The 15,654-nt window shown below is 43.6% G+C and overlaps 1 protein-coding gene across 6 annotated transcripts in view; it reads left to right on the forward strand.

The window, feature by feature from the left end:
• The window catches only part of FMNL2 (formin like 2), a 304,570-nt gene extending 289,121 nt beyond the window's left edge, over positions 1-15,449 (forward strand). For 2 of the 6 annotated variants that reach the window (XM_079924753.1, XM_079924757.1), the window contains exons 22-26: positions 1,994-2,157; positions 3,317-3,418; positions 5,950-6,048; positions 6,754-6,877; positions 12,374-15,449. In XM_079924753.1, the coding sequence (XP_079780879.1) occupies positions 1,994-2,157; positions 3,317-3,418; positions 5,950-6,048; positions 6,754-6,877; positions 12,374-12,483 (599 nt within the window). In that variant the 3' untranslated portion in view covers positions 12,484-15,449. Of the gene's footprint in view, positions 1-1,993; positions 2,158-3,316; positions 3,419-5,949; positions 6,049-6,753; positions 6,878-8,782; positions 10,374-10,421; positions 10,516-12,373 lie in introns of those variants that run through there. The other 4 variants (XR_013828794.1, XM_079924756.1, XM_079924754.1 and 1 more) reach the window with 4 other exon arrangements.
• The last annotated feature ends 205 nt before the right edge of the window (positions 15,450-15,654 follow it).

Below are 15,654 nucleotides of genomic sequence, written 5' to 3' on the forward strand. Positions count from 1 at the left end.
TTTGTGCTGTCCCATTTGCTCAGGTGTGGCCGTTCTAAATATTTTGTGTTTAGCCTGAGCACAAGTTAAATTATCAGTACTTCTTGGTTGTTACTTTGCTATGACAGTCATGCATTTTCTCATTTAAATCATCGGCTGCTCTGAGATAGTTGGGCTGTACTGTTACAGATGAAAAAAACTGACATTTTTATAGATTAAATGCCTTGCCCAAGGTCACATGGGTAGAAAACGATAGAAACAGAACTTGAACTCAGATAGTCTTCTCATATGGTATGTTGTCCAGTGTACCACATCCTCTCAAAAGAACATTAGCCTAGAAAAAGGAACAAGATGCAGACTGACCTCGGAGTTGGATACAGGCTGTGATTCTCAAATGATGATCTTAAGCAGCCAGTGTTTATTGTAAATTTGTATTCCTGAGACCTACCCCAGACTTAGCGAATTGAATCTCTGAGGGCAAGACTTTCTCTGCCTTCCTCAGAGTAAATGGCTGCTGCTTCTGTGTTCTTACTCAAGAGCATTCCATACAAGCCTCTCATACAAGATATAATAAATTTTATCACAACATTTTGCATGTCCACTGCAACCTGTTCATGTATGGGTATAATCATTTTATTTATCTTTATAATTTCCTTAGCTCCTGGCAAATTGATGGTTGGGAACAAATGAATGAGTGAATTAATGAATGAGATGGTGCCCTGTTACTGGGATAGATGCTGCTGAAGCCCTAGAGGAGGCTGAGAGGCAGGAGGAAGTGATATTTTGACTACAGAGGACTGTGCAGCGCAGGCCGTGCCAGACCTACTGAGGGCTTGGGGCTTACTTAGGCAGTTACCAGGATTTCTCTTCTGGTAGAGTGGTTTTCCTCCTTTCAAGTTTCCCTTTGTCTAAATGAGGGGTTCTTTAGCATCACCATTCTAATTAAGAAAAAAAGTTAAAAAAAATTTTCCTATAGCACATTTTGTTTGGCCCGAATGAGATTCCCCTAAAGTGTCATTTCAGAAAAGTCAGTGGAGGAAAATGGGGAGATTGAGGTGCTCTCTGGCTGACTTGTTTTCTGTATTCTCACTCTGGGGCCCAGGTGTGCTGAAATGGATTCCATATCCCTTCACTCATTTATTTACTCAATCCTTCCTTTATCCAGTGAACCTTTCTGAGTTTCTGCTTTGTACTTGGCACAGGCCTAAGCACTGAGGAGTCAAAGATGAATAACAGTGTGGGTCTAGTGAGGGAAAAGCATGCTACGTTGTTCCGTAATCCATCCATGTGCAGAGCTGCGTCAGGCAGTGGGGAGCCAGAGGTGGCGCCCAGACCTCCTGCAGGAGGCTGCAGGAGTCAATCCACTCTGGGTGGGTGGCCACACTGCAGATGGAAAGGTTTGTGCTAATAACCCCTTCTGACGCACGGAAGGGTTGTTTAGCAAAAAGAAGCTGGTCAGAGTTGCTTTGGGTCCCTGTGGACAGTACAGCTAAAAATTCAATAGGTAAAATGCTACCCCCTGCTGGAGAGCCACAGAAATGCAGAGGAGTTCAAAGAGTCAGGTAGAGGATAAGCTCTTGGGCCTGTCAGTTAAGGAACCTCTAACCCTACAGGCCAACCAATAGGTTATCATCTCCAGTAAGAGAAATGGAATAGTTGGGAACAAGCACAGGATTTGGGATCCGTGCTGGTTATCCAAACTCCATCTCTGCCACTTCCTAGCTGTGTCACCTAGGGCAGCCCACATAACCTCTTTGTGTTGCTTTTCCTCGTTGGCAACATGGGCTAGTGGTGCAACTGAATTAGTGCAGGTAAAGGATTTAATGCAGTGCTTGATGGTGAGCACTTAGTAAATTATTCCTATTAAAGGATGTCTGCACTGAAGGCCGGAGACTAGAGCTAAGGGCCTTGTGTAACCCTAGAAACCCACTGAGAACTTGGCTCATCAGCCAGACTCACTGTGGCTTTGACTTTCCCTGCTGAAGTCACGGGGACATTGCTTTCTCTACTTCAGTCTCCCTTGAGAATGTTTTACTGGACGTCAAGGAGCTGCAGAGGGGCATGGACTTGACCAAGAGGGAGTACACCATGCATGACCACAACACACTGCTGAAGGAGTTCATCCTCAACAATGAGGGAAAGCTGAAGAAGCTGCAGGATGATGCCAAGATTGCACAGGTGAGTGTCTGTGCCCCCAACACCCATGAAGAAGAAGGGATTGGATCCGTTAAAGCCACCTGGGGTGCTGGCCCAGGCTCTGGGGGCGGAGGGGGAATTGTCCTCTGTCTGCTGAGGGTAGATTTCTTCGTTTTTTTTTTAAATTTTTTTTGCGGTACACAGGCTTCTCACTGTTGTGGCCTCTCCCGTTGCGGAGCACAGGCTCCGGACACGCAGGCTCAGCGGCCATGGCTCACGGGCCCAGCCGTGCCACGTCATGTGGGATCTTCCCGGACCGGGGCACGAACCCATGTCCCCTGCATCGGCAGGTGGACTCTCAACCACTGCGCCATCAGGGAAGCCCCATAGGGTAGATTTCTTATGTAGCTGTTATTAAGGGGGATGGGGATCTTTCTGCATTTTGTACCTGGAGATGCCCCTGTGCTCTCATTGTCTCTTCTAATTTGAGGTCTTCACCGTTTTCTCTAGAGGCCCTCCCCGCCCCCTCCCCTTCCACTCCTAGGCTCCCTTTATTGTGGGTCCTGTGTTCACTTCAACCAACGTGTGGTAGGCCTGTGCTCAGCACAGCAGTGTTCCCCAGTATGTTGGGTTCCAGGAGGCCTTGACCTTGAAATCTTATACCACACTGGGGGTCAAGTTTACACACCTGAGAAGCAGCCAGAATGGACTGTACACCAGAAGGGAAGGCAGAGCGTTGTGGAAACTCAGGAAGCAGACGTGGTGGGATGGTTCCCTTGTGAGGCTGGCTTCCTTGTGTCCCGGGAAGGTTCAAGCAGAGACTTGAGTGAGTGAGTGGCTACGGTAAGGAGCATTGAAGCAGTGAGCTGGGATCTAGAGTCTGAGCAAACTTCTAAGGTCCCTTCTAACCTGGTTGGCTTTAAGGAGTCTTCCCATGGCTTTAGGACGCTTTTGAAAGGAGTAGTTCCTCATTCGTGTGTGTGTGTGTGTGTGTGTAGAGTGGCAGGAGGTCCCAGTGTAGCAGTGTTGCATTCTTCTGGTTGCCTTTGGGTGTTGGGAGGAAACACAGGCTGTAGAGAATTGTGGGAGGTGAGGGAGGATGGAGGCCAGAGACCTGTGGGAGATGCTGCAGCTCTTCTCCCAGAGTGCCGAGTTCAAATGCTGGAAAAATGACATTCAAGAGAAATTCGCTTCTTCACAGGATGCCTTCGATGATGTGGTGAAGTATTTTGGAGAAAACCCCAAGACGACACCACCCTCTGTCTTCTTTCCCGTCTTTGTCCGGTTTGTGAAAGCCTATAAGGTAAGCAGGAGCCTGGTTTCTGTCAAGCCTTCCTTGGCATTACTTCTCTAGTGGGTGCCCTCCTCGAGCTGTGTCTGGGTCTCGGTGGCTCCGCAGAGACCTCCCCTGTGCCTTCGGGCAGCAGATATGGGTGGTGAGGACGAGACAGCGGTCTCTGGCCCTGCTCCTGAGGCCCTCAGCCCGTCATGCTCCCTGTCTCTACCCGGCCAGCTGGGGGCTCAGCCCCCAAACAAAAGCTCTTGGCTGCCTGTGGGAAAGTGAGATCCAGGACCACTGCTGCCCCGTTGACTGTTGACCCTCGCAGGCAGGTTGAAGGACTGAGAAACCCAGGCCTCCCGTGGAGTTGTTGAGTGGGTAAAGGGTAGAAGGAGTGAGCCCTGGCCTATGGCAGCGGCACTGTCGCTGAGGTCAGGGAGAGCCTGCTTGTGTCGTAGCTCTGCCCAGGCCCGTGGGCCTCTGGACCAACATTTCTCCAGTGTGGACCAAAAGATGGCTCTAGGAAGGACAGTTGATCCCTGTTTCTTTATCTGGACCCATAACGGCCCTTCCTTTAAATGGGAGGCCTTCTATGACATAATCCGGGACCGTGGTCTTGAAAAAGCGTGTGACCCAGAAAGATCTGTGTCAGAAGAATTTGTCCCTTGAGAAAGGAGGACAAGGAGGGCAGGGCATGAGGGGACTTCAGTGCTCTTAGGAGACATTGCGATCTGTGTTCTCCAGGCTTGTCTATGTATAAGCTGGGTAATGTTGGTCTAGGAAGGAGGAGTGTGATTGTGGAGCGGGGAGGGATGCGGCAGGGCTGTGGACATCTTTGAGAAACATGTGATTGGAAACAGTGGGTCACTTCACCATCATCTGATGGCATTGGAGAACCATCCTTGGGCCTTTTACTTGAAACTCACAAGGTTACGATATTTAGCCATCTTCTCTCAGCATGGCTTAGTGTAGCAGTGATATCACAAGCAAAAAGAAAGTGTCCCTGGCAGCGAGGATGAACACAAATACAGCACCAAGCCCATGTGCGAGAGGCTGGGGGCCATGAGCAATAAGAAGCACTGGTCACCAGGGCTGCTGGCTGTGGTGCTCTGGGGTCCCCTGATGTGCTACCGAGATGACTCAAGGTAGCTCTTGGTATGAGCTGGGACCATGCTTCTTCACTAAAAAAAATTGTAAGTCTAGGGCTTCCCTGGTGGCGCAGTGGTTGAGAGTCTGCCTGCCGACGCAGGGGACACGGGTTCGTGCCCTGGTCTGGGAAGATCCCACATGCCGCAGAGCGGCTGGGCCCGTGAGCCATGGCCACTGAGCCTGCGCGTCCGGAGCCTGTGCTCCGCAACGGGAGAGGCCACAACAGTGAGAGGCCCACGTACCGCAAAAAATAAATAAATAAATAAATTGTAAGTCTAAGGTCTCAAAAGAAAATATATGCTGTTTTTAAATTGTATAATACAAGCTGGGAAGTGCCCCTGTTTGGTCTCCAAGTCTGGCCCTTCAGCGGGGTCGTGCATAGAGCAGAGGAAAAAGAGAAGCTGGTCTGTGGGGTGTGACAGGTCAGAGCCCATCAGGTGCTCCTTCTACGTTATCATTTCTCCCCGGGGTCCTGTTCGCTGGCTGTGTGAGGCGCTTATCAGGCAGGGACGTGGCAGGATGTTCTGTTTGCCCTAACATATTACCTAGTGAATAACTGCCCAGCCTGTCACTGACCCAGGGACTTGATGGGCAGATGTTAGGGTTTTAGGATGTCATCTGTCATTTCCCTTCCTAAGTTTGAACCAAAATGAAACGAGACAAAAGCAACAGAGATGAAAATGTAAACTTTATTACTGACAAAAGTTGGATTGGAGGACAGGGTGTGTCTCTGTGAGCTTACCCTTCGGCCCTGAATTAGATGACTTACCAGTGCACAGCTAGACTATTGGAAGTTGCTTTAAGGAGGCTGGCTTCAAAAGAGGGGATGCCCCGCGGGACTGAGCTGAGGTCGGCCTGTTGTATTCCTTGTCCCTAATTCATCACACTTGTCACTGCCTCCCTTGGAAATGAGTGAGCTGTGGGAAGAAAGCCCAGGAGTGTCAACTTGGTGAGGCTCCTGAGGAAACAAGAGGCAAGGGAATGGAGGTTTTCCCCTAACAATGGGCAAAAGGAGAGGAATCTGAGACCCTCCTTTCAGAGAAGCTGTAGGGAGGGGAAAGATTCTGTAAGAAAAACAATCTCACATGAAAATCACTGAGCAGAGCTGCCAAAAGGGGAGTTACCCCGATATATATGGTATGGAGGCTGAGAAGCAGCCTGAGTGGGGAGAGAACCATCAGGAAAGGAATTCTCTGGAAGGGGGTGAATCTCAACTACTAGGTTATGACGAGGTGTGATACAGACCGACAGCAAAACCTAGAATCAGGCACATAGTGTAGATCTTCCAAACCTTCCCTTAACTCTAATTCCTGGCTAACCAAGGACTCTCTAAGAATGGCTTCTAAAAATCTTGACTGCTGGCATTTCCACTGACATAATCTTCTGCCACTTTTGATTTTACCCAGCAAGCAGAAGAGGAAAACGAGCTGAGGAAAAAGCAGGAACAAGCGCTGATGGAGAAACTCCTGGAGCAGGAAGCTCTGCTCGAGCAGCAGGACCCAAAGGTGAGGTGTGCCAGGCTCCTGAGATGGAGCCGTCAAGAGGCCAGAAAGCCAGATTTGCACAGGATGCCTTCCGCTTCCTTCTAGGCCTTGGAAACTTGGCAGATGGACACTTGTTCGTTCGTTATTTTGTTCAGCAGTCACTGGAATGGGGCCGAGAGCATATTTGTGTGGCATTTCCAAGTTTATAGAGATCGGGAACTTAAATCTCAGTTGGATACACAGAGAGGCCGTCCCGGGTAACCTGATGATGGACGGCTCAGTGTCCCGGGACAGGAAGGCTTCACGGGGTCGCCATTGATGCTGGCCTTGATAGTGGGAGGGCTTCTCTGGGAACGGGGAGGGAGCATTCTATGGAGGGAAACAACATAGGTGAAGACCACGAAGGCTGGCAGGTCGAAGAATTCTTCCTCAGGATCCTCTGGACCAAAGGTTAACAAGTCACTGGTTATTACCAGCTGCCTCTTGTTGCCATGGTGTCCAGCCTTCCCATTGCTGCCAGTTTTGTGCGTCCTTTAGTGCAAAAGCTTTTCTTCCTAGAAGCTTTCTGAGTTTTCCTCTGCTGAGCAGAATGTTTGGGATGGTGCTGTTTGTGTTTCGGACGGAGGCTGCTTGTTAGTAACAAAATGCTCAGACACATTTTGGATTTTCTCAAACCTCCAGTGGGTGCTGATCCCACTAATCTCTGCCATTCTTCTTTCTTCTCAGTCTCCTTCCCACAAATCAAAGAGGCAGCAGCAAGAATTAATTGCGGAATTAAGAAGGCGACAAGTTAAAGATAATAGACACGTATACGAAGGAAAAGACGGTGCCATTGAAGATATTATCACAGGTAAAGGCTATTTTCTCATTGTGGCCTATGGAGATCCCACTGGCCTCACCGTTGCTAGGCCATTTACAGATTATGCTACCGATTTTGTCCAGGGTTTACAAGTTCTTCAGTTGATTTTATTCAGATCCAGAACTACAGAGAAACTCCATGCTAGTATTTCAAGTATATTTATAGTAGCCTGTATACTGCCTGTCAAAGAACCCCAACACTCTCTCTGAAAAAAATCTCTGTTCTCAATATCATTGGAACCCTGTAGATTTCACCAGGGCTCCTTTTCCTAATGATGTTCCGTTGTCTTCGATTTGTCACCATGCTCCATTTTCTCCCTCATGACCACTCCTACCCACCTGCCTGATTAATAACTACTATGGACAGGACCCATACTGTACTAAGCACAGTCAACACATGCTTTTCCAACATGCTCTTTAAAAGCCTTTTTACGCACTCAAAGTAAGTGAAGATATTAGGAAATCAGGAGCTGGTGCTTTCATGCAGATAGACCAACAGGCCAGAAGCCCAGGGTTGGGGGATGGTCATTCTCTCAGCTAGGAATGGTGCCTAACCCAGATTGGTTCTTGTCTGATTAAGTTGTAGCCTAATGCCTGCTGCTCGAACCAGTTCTTCTGAGTTTCTGCATTCCCTCTTAAGGATCAGGGCAATAATTTGGGGCAGTGGCTACAAGTGACTTTCCTTTCACATTTGTTGCATAGGAATACTGTTTATCAGCTTCCAAGGTACTTAAAACTTCTCTTGTAGGAAATGTTACGCAAAAGTATAGAGATTAGTATGATGAATTCCCACGTACCCTTCACCCATGAATAGTTTTCAACTCATGGCCAATCTTGTTATACGTCTGCTTCTACCTACTCCCCACCCCCTAACCTCTGGAATTATTTTGAAGCAAATCCAAGACATACAATTTCATCTGGAAATATTTCCACATATATCTTCAAAAGATAAGGACTCTTTAATAAAGCAAACAAGCATACCTACAAGACCATTATCGCACACCTCCAAAACTAAGAGTTCCTTAATATCAAATAGCTAGTCATTATTCACATTTCCTCAATTGTCCTAATTTTTAAAAAAATATAACTCTTAGCCTTTTGACTTCTCATTTCTTGTGAATAGCTTAGTCAGCATTGGAAATAGGGATCCCCAACTGCCCAAATCAGATTTCTTTCATCAGCTCAGACCCAAGGAAATAAAATATGTGAATAAATCACTAAAACGGAAGTCAATAAAGAGTTCCTTGCCCAGAGTAAACCAGTGTAAGCAGTGGGATGGGTGTCTACATAGGGTGCACACGTGTTCTGTACATTTGTGCCCGCCTGTGTCTGTGTTCACCCTGCAGTGTCTTGCAGATGGCTCCCAGATAAAGCTTCCTTGTTTAGCCTCTCTCCTTGCCTCTCCCACATTGAGGGAGCAGCTCTGCTATGAGCGGGAGCAGGAACAGATCTCCTTGGGTGGCACCGCTTAGCCTCAGGGCCACAGTAAGATTGACTTGTAGGTAGAGAAGCATCCAGCCGTGGCACATGAAGAACTTAGAGTGCCATTTTCATCAGTCTGTTCTCCAGCTTAGCGACACCTGGCCTGTGAAATGTACAGTTTCTGTTTGTCTGACCTGATATGCCACAGGAGGTAAATGAATATCTGTATATAGAGCAGATTTTTTTTTCTCCTTGGACTATTTTCCATGTTCTACCCCAGACTGAGTAAAGACTGAGTAGCTCTTCTAGGCTTTATTAGCTCACTTGGGTATATATTGCCTTACACCCTTCCTGCTCACCTCTGCCACCCTTACCCCAGGTATGATTAACAAAGCACTAACCGTGTACTAATGCAGTAGACCTTGGCTTCTTACTCTCTTCTGTTTGTCTTGTTTGGCTGTCATTTTCGATGCAGTGCTGAAGACTGTGCCCTTTACTGCTCGCACCGCCAAGCGTGGCTCTCGATTTTTCTGCGAACCTGTTCTCACTGAGGAATACCATTACTAAACTATTACTCTTTCTCACCTGATGCTCTTAAAAGGTTGCTACAGATTTTTTGACCCCTAATGACCCTCTGTTTGTGTGTCAGGGCCACCCAACATCCTAGCATGGAATTGCCATCTCCATCATGTTGTATTTCATGTTGTCTTCACACTGCATGGTTTTGCATTTCAGTCATAACTGCTTACTCACTAGCACTTTCAATACATCTATGAATCCACATGGCTGTGATGGTGTGTGCGAGTTGAATTAATACAATTACTTATAGAAATTTTCAGAAAACGATGAATAGAACACTTCTTTGAGAGTCAGGATTGGGACCAACTAGGTTGCTTTTAAGAATTGGGGGCTAATATCTTTGAACACAAAATGACAGTCATTAATAACAGTAATTACTGTACCTAACATTTATGGAGCACTTAGTGTGTTTGAATAGATTTACAGATATTAAACCAGCCTTTTTGTACTTAGCATGCTTTGATAGTAAAATGAGCTGCTATACAAACTCTCAGGAATACAAGGTGCTCTAAAGTTGCAAAATGGTTTGCAGAAGGAGCTGTGAACTACACACAGCTTTAAATTGGGTCTCTCTTAACTGTCTTATATAGTCTGTAGCCATCATCCACAGTGTGGTGGAGCTCATGGTACAAGCTAAACTCAGGGAGCTCTTTTGACCTAGAAAGCCTGTATAAGCTGATATAGGCAATCTATAGCTTTATACTCACCTCTTTTCCGAGTGTCATGCCCAAATTTCAGCTATCAGCAATTCCATGTTGGAGCAAGGCTGCAAAGCAAGAAATGAGAACAAAGGCTTAGGAGCTCCCACTGTCTTATCTCATTCATGCTTCTTCACTGGTGGCTCTGTTCCATGTCAAACCCCAAGCATTTCTTCTGTGATGAGATCATATCTGGATCTGCTCCTTTGGTCAAGATGGGGGCACCAGAAATAATAACTTTCCCAAGAAGTAACTGCCTGGGCTTAGTTCTTGATGGTTAAATAAGGAACAAACTTCTCTGTAGTGCCCAGTTGATTAGAATAACAACAAGGGAAGCACACACTCCAACTGGAGTATGTGAAACAGCCATTGTTTGACTCCCATGCTGAGATTGACATGGAACTGGTTACATGTTTATTTTGTGGCGTTAACTCTTCTATGAATTGCACTTGTTATGTATGTTCCTCTTTCTCTGAAGATATCAAAGGATGTGGTGTGTTGTTGCCTGTTCTATAGTGTACTTATCCCACCAGTACTTACTAACAAGGCTAGAAGCTGTCATCTACTTGGCTACTGTTTATTGTCAGTTTTGCTGCTGAACTATTGTTCTGGAGCCAAACTTCAAAGCAGCTTGGATCTGGGTGGTCAGAGAGCTGGGTGGGAAGACATGCTCACCCGTCCCTTGTGTTCTCTAACACCTCTTGTAGTACGACCTCCTGTTTTCTTCTTCTGTTGGCTAACATGCCCGGGAATGTTATTCACTAAGTTGAATTGCTTTCCATTTTCATCCCATTTTTACTTAACCATCATTTTGTGTTTTTGTTTTTTTCTGTTTAGCTTTAAAGAAGAATAATATCACTAAATTTCCAAATGTTCACTCGAGGGTAAGGATTTCTTCTAGCACACCGGTGGTGGAGGATACACAGAGCTGGCAAGCATCACTTTTTACTTAGCTTCCTCCTCTCTCTGTATGCAGATTAATGATTTCAATCTATGGCTGAGGGTAATACTGGTGAGAGTCTGACCAGGGAGAAGTCTTTGTACCTCACATTCCAATGATGTGAGGCTGAGCCTCTCTCTCGGACTTTTTGGTCTGCTTCCATGTTCTCAAGTGTGATGGCTTGGGCACGGGTATTTGCTGATGATTATACTTGCTTTGGGTGCTAGGCTGTCCTTCCCTTTACCCCTTCTTGGCCTTCAAGTTATTCAGTTAACCCCATTTTGATCTGAAGAAATTGAGAGTAAGTCCTGGCCAGGGAACATGATCTGTAGTCTTTGAAGAAGGATTAGGGTTCTTAGAACTAATTGCTCAGAGGACTCAGGAACCACAAAACTGCAGGTCCCTGCATATCCCTAGCCAAGAATGGAATTCTGACCTCCATTTACCACTCTGGGCAAGGAAGCAAAGGCTCGAGAGGATTAGGGCATGCAAAACTATTCCTGGCTTGAATTTAGGAGTAGGGCAGAGTCACAGATTCCAATGAGTCAGGAGCTGGTGGGGACTGTGCCTAACTGAGCAGTCACTCAGTTTTTGCCATGTTAGAATTTGGGCCCAGTACTGCAAGATCCTCCAGTTGTCCAAGAGAAGCCAGAAACCTTGGCTTTTATGTTAATCACCAATTTAAATAGCAGGAAACCGTATTTAAAAATTTAAGTCGGGGGCCAAACATTCTGTGGACCAGGTATGGCCCATCCATTTTCAATCTGAGTAGGTGAAGGGATTAAAAAGATTAAATCTGTTTTAATTCTGTTATTTGTGTTTCCCTTTCTAAAGGTAAGACTGTTTCTAAACAGAGATCAACAATACTAAGTTAATGAAAGGGAAATACAAACTAATTAAACAAAACAAGGGGAAAAAGTATGAAGCCTGCTTTATTTTTCTTTTCACCATGTCCCGACTCCATTAAATGGTGGCTACCTGCTGGCTAGGCTACGTGCCTTATTCATCAAGAAAGCATGCTTTCACACTAAGAGTGCTTACATATACTAAAATTCATCCTGTTCATCTCACTTCATCCCTCTAGAACAATGCCTGCTTGAAATGATGTGCAGTGGTTGATTCATTCATTCAACGAGGCATTTTGTTGTTGTCTGTCAGGCATCCTGCTGTTCATTGGCAGTACAAATTGGAGAATCTGGAGGGCCCATGCCACCTTGCCCCTCTAATGAAAAACAAAAAATCTTGGGTGGCAGCAAAGAATGTTCAGGAATGGAGTGTTATTTTGATTTAGTGATTACTTTTATTCAGTGGTTGAGTATTATGTTTCTAATTCGCAAAATAAAAATCTGACTTCAGCTAATTTTAATGTAATAAAAATAATAGAAGCTGTGTCTGCTAACTAAGCATAAGTTCCTTCCTTGGTAAAAATTTCCGATAAGACAGGACAGGGCAGTCTGTTTTATTAGTTTTGCAGTTTAAAATTCATTGCAGTTGTTGTTGGTATTCAGGTTTCTGGAAAGAAAAATAACTACTAAGCAATAGCTATTTCCAATGGAAGAAACATTTCAAAATAAGACTTCAGCTAGACTCTGGCCAGTGACAGAAGCAGTCTCTCATATAGTTTTCTAAAAGAGCCCAGAATCACACCAGTATTACATGCTGTTTTGTTTGACTGTAAATACTGAGGGCAAAGTACATGTTTTGGTTCAGATTCTCAATGAGTTTGAAGGGCCCATTAGCTGACTCTTCTACACAAGCTGCTTTGATTGGCTGCCAGCTGGCCTTTATCTTGCTTAGAAACATGATATTAAAGGTTCCACTTCTCTTATTGGTGCTCTCCTCTTCACAGATCTTAGAAACCAACCATACAGACGAGCCGATGCGGTGAGGAGAAGTGTCAGGCGGCGCTTTGATGATCAGAACTTGCGTTCTGTTAATGGTGCCGAAATAACCATGTGAACCTGAGACCTGCCTGTATGAATAGAGGGTGTGTGTGAATGAAACTGACCATGTGAATTTTATGTGCTATCATTTAACTGCAGCCTTGAACATAGATGAAAATATTCTAAGGGCTCAGATTTAGCAAACACATAGGAATTTAAAAATGATGGGCTCTCCTTTCAACCTTTGTTAACAAGTGCCTAAAAGTGGAAGTACCTGCTCAGATTAATCAAAGCAATAGGATTTGATTTGATTAGGTATCTTTTTACACCAGTGTGTTATTCAATTTTTAACCAAAATGTAAAATTCATATTACATTCATTACCTGCCATTGTGATTGTCCCATGATGGCCCACCCTGGTTTCCTGATAAGTTGTAAATAACATGGATGCATCTGCTGTGGGCTTCCTTTGCTGACATGTCTTTTAAGGAGTTAATTTTGTGTTTCAGCCATACCCATCAACTTGGTATTTTTAAGGGCTTGCAACGTGGAAGAAGGAAAAAGTCACACGATAAACTCCTTCTATCCATAACCAAGCCCCAGCAAAGTACAAACATGTTATTGCAGTGGCACAGAATCAGTCAACTCTTGTTTCACATTCTGCTTCTGTGCTGGGGTACGATGCCCTATGAGAGACACTCATTGGTATGAATGCGACGATATGATGGCACACAGATGTTGTATAAGACTTTGTTTGCAGTACTGTGTTCTTCAGCTAGAGGCAGCTTTAAAAAAATAATGCAAATGTTTATTAATTAGCACTAAAATTAACATCTCAGTAATCAGTATTAGGATTTCTGAGGACCATTTTGGGTCAATCCTAAGAATAGAAATCAGTGCCTTGCTAGCCAGGGAGAGGTTCACTAGCTCTAGCAACAAGCATTTAAGATTACTTCTGCTAGCAGAGTAGTGTTAGAATCCTGGCCTTATTATCCTGACAATCGGCAGGGTTGGTTCCCCCTCCCCCCTTCTTTTTGTAGACTGGAGATTTATTTGGCATCATATATCAAAGCTAAAAATTCTTGCATTTCCAAGATTACTTCATGGGGGATTGCAATTAAATTTCTGAAATACATCACGATTAAGTTTAAGTGATATGTAATGGGACTAAATGGCCAACAAAGCCACTGCTATTTTTCCTTCCTCTCTGGCAGGGCACTTGATCCATTCCAAAGTCAAAAACTGGACTGAAGCTAATTTGTACTTTTCATAATATACATTCTGCTTCTGGCTTACCTTTTGGTACATGACATCAATATATTAATTGTAAAGTTTATTGTATAGTATTTAACCACTGAATTTCTTATTTTGTTGTGCTTATGTGAACTCTGGTGAAGGTCCCATTTCCCTTGGATAATGTGTAGTTATATATCTCTTTTTAAATGTACAGATATTTTGCTATAAGATTGGTGCAGTTTTTTATGGTTTTTACACTTCTCTTTAATTCCCACCTAAGCCTCTGGGGTAATATTGTAAATATTGTTTAAAAATGCATCAGCCTATGCTATACAATCTGAATGTTATTTTAACTTATAGGGTTTTTTTTTTAATATATATTTAACTACAAGGACAGTTTAGGGATCAGTTACTACATTTTCACTTTAGCATATTTACAGAAAGGTTACTTTAAACTACCACCTGCTAGCACATTTTCATAATGTGTACATTAAAAAAGAACATGCCAAGATTTTGTCTGACTCAACATTCATTTTGATGAAAAAAGCAATTTGACCATAAATACAACACAAATAGGTGGTTCTTCACCACAAAGCAGCTGTTTTCCAAAGCTCAATACTGATGAACATGTTAAAATAATTGCCTATTTATTAATCTACAAATAGACAATAATGTTGGCATGCTCTTTTCTGTTAATGGGCCTGCTTCTTAGCAATATTAGAAATGTTTTATAAAAGCAGTTCATGTTACTTTTCTGGTCTTTTCATGGCATATGAGCAAATAAACTATTTACACTACTATCCTGTAATATGCTGCAGTCTTTCAATGTTGTATTTTAGGGGGTTTTATGTACACTCTTATCTTCTAGAAACAAACAGGTATGTCTTGCTGCCTGAATTCATAATCTAAATATACTTGGTAAATTTTAACAAAAACCCCTCCCCCTACAAACTCTGGATCACTTGCTGTATGGAATGTAGGAACCAAATAGATTTTGATAGTGTTGAGTATTTTAGTGTTGAGATTTAGTATCTCCAAAATCCTAGTTATGAATTTATTACTTCCAGAGAAATAGCACTCTTTTTTGGTGAGATATTGCGTCTCTCCACATTTGTTGTAATGAGGATGTTGCATATATATACACAGGCTACACGTGGACTGCACAGAAGTACCAAGCATCTGACCACATTGGTTGGCCAGGTAAATACAAGCCGTGTGATCCACTGCACACACATACTGGTATTTGTAATAACTCCAAGTTATCAGAAAAGTTTAGTATATTCTTCTTAGTATATTCATTTAGTATTTTTTTTAGGGAAGCAAAGAAATTTATAATTTATTTTAGGAGACTGTCCAAGTGGTTAAAAACAACTTATTTAGAGGGGCGTAAATCAGTCTTTTAAGGAATTATTGTTGCATTTAGGTCTTTGTTCCCAATTCAGTGCTCTTTCCACTGCACCACAGTTACACAATGTACAGGCATGCCTTGTTTTATGGTGTTTGCAGATAATTTTTTATTTTTAATAAATTGAAGGTTTGTGGCAACCCTGTGTTAGATGATGGTTAGCGTTTTTAAGCAATAAATTATTCCTTAATTAAGGCATGTAATTGTTTTTTAGACATGCTATTGTACATGTAATAGACTATAGACTACAGTACGGTGTAAACATAACTTTTATGCACAAAAAAACCAAACATTTTGAGTGATTCGCTTTATTGTGATATCCCTAAGGTAGACTTATAGTTGAAGCTTTATTTTATAAGAAGGGAAAAAAGTTAAATTTTGCAGTTAGTAAGACTGCAAAAAATGTTTTTTGTACCAGAAGTGCCTCATGGTAAAGGAAGTAAGATCTTTAATATGCTACAAATTCAGAATGTTTCAAACCCAAACTACAGAAAGGTCAAATGAAGTGGATACGGTTGGGTTTGGACATCTTTTATCAGTTGCACCCCCCGTTTTTGTTTTTGATTGCGTCGTGTGGCTCGTGGGATCTTAGTTCCCCACCCAGGGA

Source organism: Stenella coeruleoalba, assembly GCF_951394435.1.
Source record: "Stenella coeruleoalba genome assembly, chromosome: 6".
Classification (NCBI taxonomy): Eukaryota; Metazoa; Chordata; class Mammalia; order Artiodactyla; family Delphinidae; genus Stenella; species Stenella coeruleoalba.